This window comes from Leopardus geoffroyi, chromosome C2 (assembly GCF_018350155.1).
Source record: "Leopardus geoffroyi isolate Oge1 chromosome C2, O.geoffroyi_Oge1_pat1.0, whole genome shotgun sequence".
Classification (NCBI taxonomy): Eukaryota; Metazoa; Chordata; class Mammalia; order Carnivora; family Felidae; genus Leopardus; species Leopardus geoffroyi.
The window spans coordinates 148,883,201-148,893,181 of NC_059333.1; the positions used below are offsets into that span (position 1 = coordinate 148,883,201).

Below are 9,981 nucleotides of genomic sequence, written 5' to 3' on the forward strand. Positions count from 1 at the left end.
TGGGGGGCAGGCTCTTGGTGCACACAGACTGTGGAGGAGATACCTGTGTGGAGTGCAGAGGCCGCTGACCTGGCCAGCCCAGCAGCTGAATGTTGAAGCCCAGAATCTTCAACCACTTGGTCACTGACTCTTGGAGTACCTGATTCCAGACCCTGAGCTGCTTGCTCAGAAGGCACTTTATTCTTCTTAAGGAAGGTGACTTATCCAGGCCGCAGGGTGTGCTTGAGGGGGACACTCCCCATCTGACAGGTAAGGAGATGGCTTCCCGTGGGGAAATTTCCCCACGCACACACACGCAAGCTGGGACTGGGCCAGAATGCAGCCTGGGACACCTCTCTGTGGTTCTGGCTCATGGAACAAGGACACCAAGGATATGGAGACGCCTATGAGCCCTTAAGTTCCTCATCCCTGCCTGGAAAGGCTAGGACTGGGCAGCAATTTCCCTCCCCTGCCAAAGCAGCAGCCTGGGCGGCACAACAGGATCCAGGTGGGTTCTGGCCTCTCCCAGCCTCCTCTCGGGAGTCCCCACATGGCGGGCCTGTGTGGCCACAGGACAGGAGGGATGCTAAGTTCAGGCCCTCCGGGCTGGTCACATCTTGGTCAGGCGCAGCACGTTGAGCCGCACAGGTAGGAAGGTGGCACCGGCTGCGTAGGCAATCTCCCGCAGGACGCCCTCCCACTTCTTCTCATCCTCATTATATCTGGGGGTGGGAGGGATTGGGGACAGGAGCGCAGAGCTTGGTCAGCCAAGTGCAGAGTGGGCCCCGGCAGGGAGGGGTGGCTGGGTATGCTAGGCCCACCCCTGGGGACTGTCCCTCCGGCCCCAGGCCCATCTCCAGGAAGGTCTGGTCCTGGAGAATTCTCATGCCCTGGGAAAGGGGGCTGCCACAAGGCCCACCCTTAAAGAACAGCCACCCCACATTCCAGGAAGGGTCACCTCCTAAGGAATGCCACACTCCTCCAGGAAGGCCTGCATCTCCATAGCCCCTCCTCTGGACAATTCTGTATTCAGCCCTCCAGAAGCCCCGGTCCCCAAGTTCCACCCACCCCCATGCCGGCAGCAGGTGATCCAAGCACGGAAACCTCTTCCCTCCACCCCCAGGAAGGGTCAGATGGAAAGTGATGGTTCTGAGAAGCTGGGGTCCAGCTTCTTCTCAATCCTGGCCCCAGTTCTCCAGGATGGAGCAGGGAAGAAAAGCTTAGCTGCCTCTTCAGGGCCCCCTCTACTCCCTGGGGCCTGTTTCTGTGGGTCTCTGCCCTAAGCTTGGGGTCAGCTCCTGACTGGGACACGGCTGATGCTCCACAGTGGGACTTGGTACCCTGTGAGTCAACCCAGATTTTGCCAGCCACACAGAGAGACTGACTCTTGGAGTACCTGATTCCAGGGGCCAAGCAGGGTGTGTCTGCTGCCCCTTCCCCATGGGACTCCCTGGAAGAGGAATCGCCCCACTCCCAAATGAGCTTGCCAGTCCCGCTGCGGGGCATCAGCCTTGCTCAGACTTCCCCTCACCTCCCTGGGCCAGGCTCACCTCCAGATGTCATTGAGCTCTGTAGGGACCAGCTCTCCAGACTCGGTCTCCAGTGTGGCAAAGCCACCGATGGCATAAAGGGTGCCCGCCAGGCTGACCAGGCTGAGTGAGCTGCGTTCCTGTGGGAAGGCTTCAAAGGGTGCCCACCTGGTGGGGAGAAGGGGGCATGAAGAGGCGCATCACCCAGGGGCCTCAGGAGCCCCAGTGCCCATAGCTTCAGCTGCACCTCTTTGAAACCTGAATCCCAGACACCCATGCTCCCAGCACAACCTCTTGTGTCCTGACCCTCCCAGGACTTCCTGCCGGTCTTCCCCTTTCTCCTGCCCCTGCCACTTCCCTTCATGGACCCCTGGTCATTGCATCCAGCCTGTCCCGTGAAATCCACCACAGATCTCCCCATTGTCCCTCTTTTGCTCCTGAACTAATTCTTGCTTGCTCGCTACCTCAGCGGCCACTGAGCAGTCCTCTCCTGGTGCCCCTGCCCCATCCTTCTTCTCCTTTCACTGCCCAGTTATTCTCAGGGTATCTTCACTCCCCTCCTCTGGCCCTGAAGTTGGGCCTTCATCCCTACCCTCCAAAATAGCACTCAGGTCCCCAGCCAGCACAGAGCATAAAATCCAGGCACAGCACGCATCTCTGCTGATGTGCCTTTCTCACCTCCCCCCTGCCTACCCTCTCCTGTCCTCAGGCTCCTTCCTGGATGATGCATCTGCCCTCACCATCCCTTGGGGTTCGGGCCTCGGTTTCTCCCTCTTACACTCTCTCTCCCGAGGGAGCTCGTCCCCTCCATTTCCTGTTGACCCCTGCTCAGCGTTCTCCCTGCCCTGGTGGGCTTCTCCTGGATGCCCCCAGTTCCCTCAAATCCACAGGTCCTAAGTGGACCCTCACGTTTCTGATCTAATGCCAACTGTTCTCCAATAAATGGCCTCCCACCCTGCCTCAAAGGCGTCCACTTCTCCCTCTTATCCCCAACATCCAATCAGTCTCTAAATTCTATTTCTTCTGTCTCCTAAACTCTAGCTGCTCAAGGTGTGGCTTGTAGACCAGACGGCATCAGCATCACCTGGGGGCGGAGGGGGAATTATTACAAAGACACACTCAGGCCCTTCCCCAGGCCTGAGAATTAGAATCTGCATTCTAACATGATCCCTGGAAGATTCGTGTGTGCATTACAGTGGGAGATGCCTAGCCTACGTCTTTCTCCAGTGCATCCCCTCTGCCCCATTTCTGCTGTGCCCTCATCTCCAGGCCACCACCCTCCCTTGCTATACAGCTGCACCCCTGCCTCCTGGGAAATCTTTCGTCTGTTCTCCCCATCAGCTGTCATCTAATAAAACACAGATGTGAGCCTAAAACCCATCACAGGCGTTTCACCGCCCTCAGGATAAAGTCCCGCAGCCCTGCTCGCCACCTCTCCAGCCCACCCACCATACCTGAGCCAAGGCCCAACTTGGCACCAACTTCCCTCTGCCTGGGGCATCCTTCTCCCACCATCCCTTTCGTGGGCTAAGTCCAAATGGACTTCCAACTCAGTTTTCTCCCGACCTCCCAGGACCAGGCAGCATCTGTTTTGGTCACCGTTGTATCCCTGGCACCAGGCCACTGCCTGGTATGAGTCTCTGAATGAGGAACCTGGCACCTCCCACCCCACTCCTGGGAGCTCTCGCCTGCAGAGCAAGCTGGCCATACCCCTTGCCCCACCTCGTGGGGGAAGCCCGCCTCATTGCTGATCAGGGGAGAGAGGCTATGTCTGTGCTGACGTCCAAGCTCAACAGCAGACGCCCAGGGCAGCAACTATGGGTCCTGCCAGGACAGACACGGAGAGGGCCAACAGGCCCAAAGCCACACAGCCAGGCAGTTACAGTGGGGCCCTTGGTCCCTGGCTGCCCAGCCGAAGGGGTCAGGAAACAGTCGTACTTGTTGTCCGCGATGCTGTATACTTCCGCTGAACTGGTCAGCCCCGTGTCTGTGACCCCAGCGGCTACAAAAATGCGGCCGTCGTGGACGGTGGCCCCGAAGAGGGAGCGGGCAGTCTGCATGGGTGCCAGCTCCTTCCACTCGAACTTCTTAGGGTCATAGACACACATCTTCTTCAGGCACTTCCTGGAAGGTGGGGGACACTGAGTGAGAGGGGAGGAGCCTGAGCACCGCGCCCCTCCTCGGCTTCGGGAGCACAGCGCCCCTCCTCGGCCTCGGCTTCGGCTTCGGTCCCTGCAGCCCGCACCAGCCCTGGAGAGCCTGGGGAGGCTGTGCTCCCGCTCTAACCTACAAACCCGCTCGTGCGCTCGCTCCAGGCCCCAGCCTCACCTGTCACTGCCCTTGCCGCCAATGACGTAGACCAGGTCCATATGGGAGAGCACCGCGTGGCCGTACACAGCGTAGGGCAGCGGGTCCGATTCGCCCCATTTGAACGACCTGAAGGGGACGGGAGTAGGGCGAGCGCCGGGGTCAGGCGTGCGCTGGGTCCGCGTCTCTGCAGTCGCCCGCCCACCCGACACACATTCGGAGCGCACCCCGTGCGCTACCGGCACCCCCAGGTCCCTCTCGCACCCCCCTGCCGACCGCCCCGCCTCCGCCCGCCCGCAGCCCGGGCTCTCGCTCGGGCCCCCGCCGCCGGGCCCCTCAGCGCCGCCCCGTCCCGCCCCGTCCCGCCCCCGGCCCGCGCTCACAGCCGGTCGTAGCACATGACCGAGTCTAGGCTGCGCTCGCCGTCCTTGAGCTCCCTGCCGCCGACCACGTAGATGGAGTTGAGAGCCTCTCCCAGGCCGAAGAGGCAGCGCGGCGAGGGCAGCGGTGGCATTCCCAGCCACTCGGAATCCAGGTGGTCAAACTGCGGGGCGGGGCGTCCAGTCAGCCACCGGCCCCCACGTCCCTGGCCCCGCTCCACCCCGCCCAGCCACCCCGGGCCTCCAGGTGGGGCCAGAGCAGCCTGGAGGTCATCCCTGGAGACAGTGCCCTCTCTTCCTACCAGGCGAAGAACAACTGAGGCCTCCGGAGGTTAGGCGCCCGGAAACCACCATTACAGCGCCAGGATGGGGCACCCCACGCGGAGTCCTGTCCCTTCCCCAGTACAACTCTGCAAGTGAGGCCTGCCTGCCCTGTTTTCCACCACATCCCACTGTACAGGAAACCTCCAAATACAGCTCTGCCACTCATCTCTTAAGATCTACAGTGTAAATCTGTGGCCCCGACCACCTCCACAGTCTCACACAATGGTATCAGAGGCTCATCTATCTGGAAAGTTTCTGAAGGCTGAGCGGTGTGAGGATGAACGCTTTATCACCATCAAGTAACCTTCAAACAACCTTATCAAGCAGGCAAAATAATATCCCCATTTACAAGCGGAGGCCCGGAGAAAATAAACAATGTACCCGCCATATGCCTTGGCTGGTAACTGGTGGAGCCGCCCCCGGTCCCCCCACCCTGCCCGCGGTTTAACCCTGGCACCGTGTTGCCCCTCACCCTTCTCACATCTGGTCAGGCCTCGCTGAGCACACCACTGGCTAGGTTCATTCCCGTCTCTGTCCCTTGCTTACCATTCCCCAGGCAGAAACACCCTAACTTCCCCTTCACGCGTCCAAATTCCCCCCAAATAGCAAGACTCAAACCTACACGCCCAGTCACCAGGAAACCGTCATCTCTGCCCTCCGAGATCCCACACTACACTACCACTTGGACTGGACACCCCACTCTATTGGCCCTTTGCGGGCCTCAATTTTCTCATCTGTACAGTGAAAAGACTAGGCAGGAAAGTCCCTTTGTTTGGGACACTCTGTTCTATACTCCAGTCCTGGCTTCATGCAAAGGCCCTGGCTCCAGACCCCTACACTGACCTTGCTCCCCCTTCTCACTGTGTCTGACCTCAACTCCTGGGCAGAGATAGAGCCTCCAACATATCAGACCACCCTGGGGCCAACATCCCCCTGAAACTGAGACATCGGAGTTATGTAACTAATTGTCAATTGCCTATAACTGTCTTCAACCTTCAGGCGAGTGGCTGTCAGTCAACCCCCCCCCCCCCCCCCCCCCGGTGTACTTCTCATCCTAGACCCAATGGCCACTCCCAACAAGTAGACACAAGCCTCTCCTGGGCCCCAAGGCTGCCCCTCTCCATTCCCAGAACCCAGCGCTGGCTGCCCCTCCCAGGGCTGGGCAGGCACCTGCAAGAAGTAAGCACTCATGGGGTCCTCTTTGTTGTCCTCGTTGTAGAAGAGGCCCCCGGCCACAAAGACCTGGTTCTCCTTGGTCACAAGGCTGACATGGTTCTTAGGGATCTGGGTGGAGAGGGAAGCACAGTAACACTCGTTGGCTGCTGGATCGTAGGCCACGGCTCCCTCCTCGCTGATCATGAAGATGAGGTCCTGCAGGAACATGCCAAAGCGCAGAGTGTCATTGAGGATCCCGGGTATGATACGTTCGTCCTCCTCCACCTGCTCCTCCTGTGCCTTGGCTTCGCCTGTGCCCTTGTCAGCAGCCTTGGAGCCGGCTGCCTCCTTCCCCTTGTCCTTCTTCTTCTTGCGCAGCACAGTGAGGCGGCCCTCGTGTGCGTCCTTCACCATCTGCACCTTGCGCAGCAACTCGGGCTGGGCACGCACGAGAGGGTGGTTCTCCACGCGGCTCTCCAGGAAAGCGCGCGGCAGCAGGCGGCAGCGTATGCTCTCGAAGACGGTGGGCAGCGCACGCTGGCGCTCCGCCTGCGCCTTGGCGTCGCCGCTGCCCGCCCACCGCATCACCGCCTCGAACACCGCCTCCTCCTTCTCCACGTTGAGGCCATCGCTGGAGATGATGGCGATGAGCTCGTCGGCCGAGAGCCCGAGGAAGTCGGCGTCGCGCGCCACGAGTGAGAAGCGCGCGCAGATGAAGTCGCGGGCGGCCACGGCCAGGCGCGCGCAGTCGAGGAGGAGGCCGAGGCGGAAGACGGCCAGGCAGTTGGCGAGGCACAGGCGCTTCTGTAGGAAAGACACGCAGATGGTGAAGATGGACGGGATCTGGAAGCGGTGCGCTGCTGCGAACAAGTCCTGCACGCTCGCCTCGTCCAGCGCGATCTCCGACGTGTACAGGTAGTGCAACACCTGGGCCACCACGTCCGGGGACACCTCCTCCAGGCGCAGCTCGCCGGCCTGCTCGGGCTCAGCCAGGAAGCGCGCCCGGAAGTAGGGGCTGCAGGCGGCCAGCACCAGGCGGTGGCACGGGAACTCGCGCTCCCCTACCCGCACCACACAGTCCAGGAACTTGCCGTGGTCCAGCATGTCCTTGAGCCCGTCCTGCAGGAGCGTCTGCTGGTACAGCCGCTGCTCCTCCGCCTGCTCCAAGCCCAGCGCCATGGTGGGTGGCTTGGGGTGCCGATGCCTGGCCAGGGGGGCCTCCTTTTTCTATTCCTCTGCTTTCCTTCTGGGCCACTCTCAGTCTACGCAGCTGTCTTCACGGAGCTATATATAGAGGTGGACAAGACCCTGTAAGGCGAGCCGCCTGGCTTCCTGCACATGACGCAGAGGGGACAGCTGGGTGGAGGCCCCCTCCCAGAGCAGCCTTGACTCAGCCCCAGGGGCTCATGGGACGGGGGTGGGGTGTCTGGGCCTAGGAGAGCCTCGCTGCCTCATTTCTAAATGGAGCACACCGAGGCTCCGTTGCAGTTAAGGCTGCATTCCTTGGTCAGGCAATACCCCTGAAGGAAGGGGATGACTCAAGCTCTGCCCCTCGGTCCAGGGAGGAAGAAGCATTGGTATCCCTCTTCCAGGGTCTCCTTCCTTCATGCCTTCTGGGCCTTTCTGTCTGGGTGCTTCCATCTTCTTCCCTGGAGTATATCTCACCCCAGCCACCCCTGGATTCAGTGTGCTTGGGTTTCCTGCTCAATGAACTTGGGAATGGCATTCACTCACTGGGGACCTTGGTGCCCTATCTTTAAAATGGGAGGACCTTTCCCCCTTTCTGCTCCAGATCTGAGACCCTCCTTAGACTGTGCAAGGAAGCAAGAAGGTCACCATCTTTCCAAAGGGCCTGTACAGGTCACATGGCTCTGTTGAGCCGCAGTCTCCCTTTCTGCACAATGAGGCGTTGGAGGAGTTCAATTCTAAGGGCCACAATTACAGTTCTGCTGAGGCTCAGAAGCACTGAGGTTCTGTGTTCCTGGGAGTACACTATCACAGGGTTTTAACACTGTAAGGCGTCAGACACGCTAGAAAATTAATTTCCTAGGATTCAACTATTCTAGGTATAAAAACTCCCAGGGTTTTAGCATTCTAGAGGAGTGACACTGTGGATTCTAGTGTTCAAAACGTTAACACTCTTAAGAGTTTAATGTTCCAAGACAGCTGTCTATGCTCACTGTCTTTGGTCCATACTAAGCTTGACCTGAGCCTATGTGGCCTTGGGGCCCTTGTACCCTGTCTACCATTTAGGGGGTCAGAGTAGAGGCCAAGGATAGCCAGTCTTTATGCCCAGCCTTCTCTGACCTCCTTACCAACCTCCCCACCACCACACACACACACACACACACACACACACACACACACACATCAGCCTCAGCCACCAAGATTAACTTGCTCCCAAAGTGCCAGAGGCTGCAGCTGTGGGTTAAATTTAGCCCCCAGGACACTGGTGTGAACTGTTATGGGGCATTCTCCCATCATTCCTCTGAGTCACTTGTTTATGACCTCAGGCTTGAGGGGCAGAGGGATTGGAGAGGGGACCTCAGGATAGGCCAGGGCTGAGTCACCTCCCATTTGGCTATCTCAGAGATGTCACCTCCTGTCCCTCCTGAGCAGCGCATTCAACGATCGTTTGCTCACCCCACCGGCAGGTCTTAGAGAGGCACAGCAGCCGGGCACGTCCTGGAGGTGGTCCTGTCCATCTTGCAGAAAGGGCAAAGTCTCACCCCAGGGCTCCCAGCGAGGTCCTGGGCTGCAGGGCATTTCCAACAAGCATCATCAGTGAAGAGACCAGGCTCTGCAAGGCTGAGCAACTTGGCCAAGTTGCTCAGCTGGCAAGTGGCCAGGCCAGGGCTCAAGGCAGATCTGCCCACCTCCAAAGGCTGTGGGAATCCCTCCCCACCAAACTGCCTCCCGCCAATTAACAACAACAACAACAACAACAAATTAGTGGTAGCTTCATTTTTCAAAGACCAGGACAGAAAGTACATACCAAACAATTAACTTATGTTTATCATATGACTCAATGACGTATTTTTAGATTATGATGAATCCCATAGTGCTCACTGCCTACCAGGCGTTCCGCTAGCATATTTATATGTGGCTCATTCATTCATCGAGAACCCACTGTGCACTCTTCTCAGTGTTGAGGATTCAACAGTGAACACATCAGGCAGGAATTCCTGTCTTTATGGAGCTTATGTGCAGCCAAAGTGGGCGGTTGGGGGGAGACAGTAACAAGCAGTTATACAGAATGTCAGATGATAACTGCTAAGTGACAAGTAGCAGAGAAGAGGTCATGGGAAGGGACAGGTGGCAGTGGTAATAATTTTAGTAGATAAGTCAGGGTCGACTCACTGAGAGGACTCCATTTGAGCACGTTCAAGCCATGGGATAGGAGGATTCCAGGCAGGGGTAATAGCTTGAGCAAAGGCCCTGAGGCAGGAGCACACCTGCCATGTTCCAGGAACAGGGAGGAAGCCAGTGAGGCTGAAGCAATGAATGAGGAGGTGAGTAGGAGGAGATAAGGGCAGAGGAGTAAGGTGGGGGCGTCAAGTAGGGCCATGTGGGCCAGTGTTCAGACTTTGGTTTTTCTCTTTGGTGAAATGGGAAGCCACTGTTTTGTTTTGTTTTTTTTTTTTAAAGAGGACTTTTTTTTAAAAGTTTATTTATTTTTGAGAGAGAGACACACAGAGAGAGGGAGAGAGAGAGAATCCTAAGCAAGCTCCACACTGTCCACGAAGAGCCAATGCGGGGCTCGAACTAACCGCGAGATCACGACCTGAGCCAAAGTTGGGTGCTTAACTGACTGAGGCACCCAGGCACCCCTATTTCTTAATGATAATTGTGGGAAATGCAAACTTACCCACAAGTAAAGAGTCTCCCATGCCAGTCTCCCATGTCCCCATCTCCCCACTTCAGCAACTATTGAGTCACCAACTTGCGGCCAATCCCATTTCATCTGCCCCAGCCACTCTGCGAGTCACTCAGGGAGAAGTCCGGGGATTGGATGCGAGTACAGGACAGAGTGGGACAAAGCATATGGCTTTCAGCTGAATCAGGGAGGATGTCATCTCACTTCATCCTTTGAATTTTTACTCATTTAATCTTACCCCAAATTATGAGGTAGGAATTACCCGCCCCCCCCAACTTATAGAAGCTGAAATTTAAATGGCCAGCAAACAGGGATCAGTCTTACCATGTTTTTTTTTTTTTATGCTTATTTATTTTTGAGAGAGAGAGAGAGAGAGAGAATGCAAGTGGGGGGGGGGGCAGAGAGAGAGGACAGAGAATCGTCAAGCGGG

The 9,981-nt window shown here is 57.6% G+C and overlaps 1 protein-coding gene across 2 annotated transcripts; it reads right to left on the reverse strand.

The window, feature by feature from the left end:
- Positions 1-160: 160 nt before the first annotated feature.
- On the reverse strand, positions 161-9,329 carry KLHL40 (kelch like family member 40). Of its 2 annotated transcripts, none has more exons than XM_045436978.1 (7): positions 8,318-9,329; positions 5,690-6,958; positions 4,199-4,359; positions 3,837-3,944; positions 3,447-3,632; positions 1,530-1,676; positions 161-701 (listed from the first exon to the last, which is right to left on the reverse strand). In XM_045436978.1, the coding sequence occupies exons 2-7, from the start codon at positions 6,851-6,853 to the stop codon at positions 590-592; spliced, it is 1,878 nt and encodes a 625-aa protein (XP_045292934.1). In that variant the 5' UTR covers positions 6,854-6,958; positions 8,318-9,329; the 3' UTR covers positions 161-589. The 2 variants fall into 2 exon arrangements, with proteins under 2 accessions (XP_045292934.1, XP_045292933.1); XM_045436977.1 differs by having other exon boundaries at positions 8,245-9,329.
- Positions 9,330-9,981: the final 652 nt, after the last annotated feature.

What these genes read in the sequence shown, in the direction of transcription:
- KLHL40 (XM_045436978.1), bottom strand. Translation starts at nt 6,853, where the DNA reads ATGGCGCTGGGCTTGGAGCAGGCGGAGGAGCAGCGGCTGTACCAGCAG. An exon ending in TGAGTGCTTACTTCTTGCAG is followed by an intron (nt 4,360 to 5,689) that starts GTGCCTGCCCAG and finishes CCCGCCCCGCAG; the next exon opens with TTTGACCACCTGGATTCCGA. An exon ending in GAGCTCAATGACATCTGGAG is followed by an intron (nt 702 to 1,529) that starts GTGAGCCTGGCC and finishes TCCCACCCCCAG; the next exon opens with ATATAATGAGGATGAGAAGA.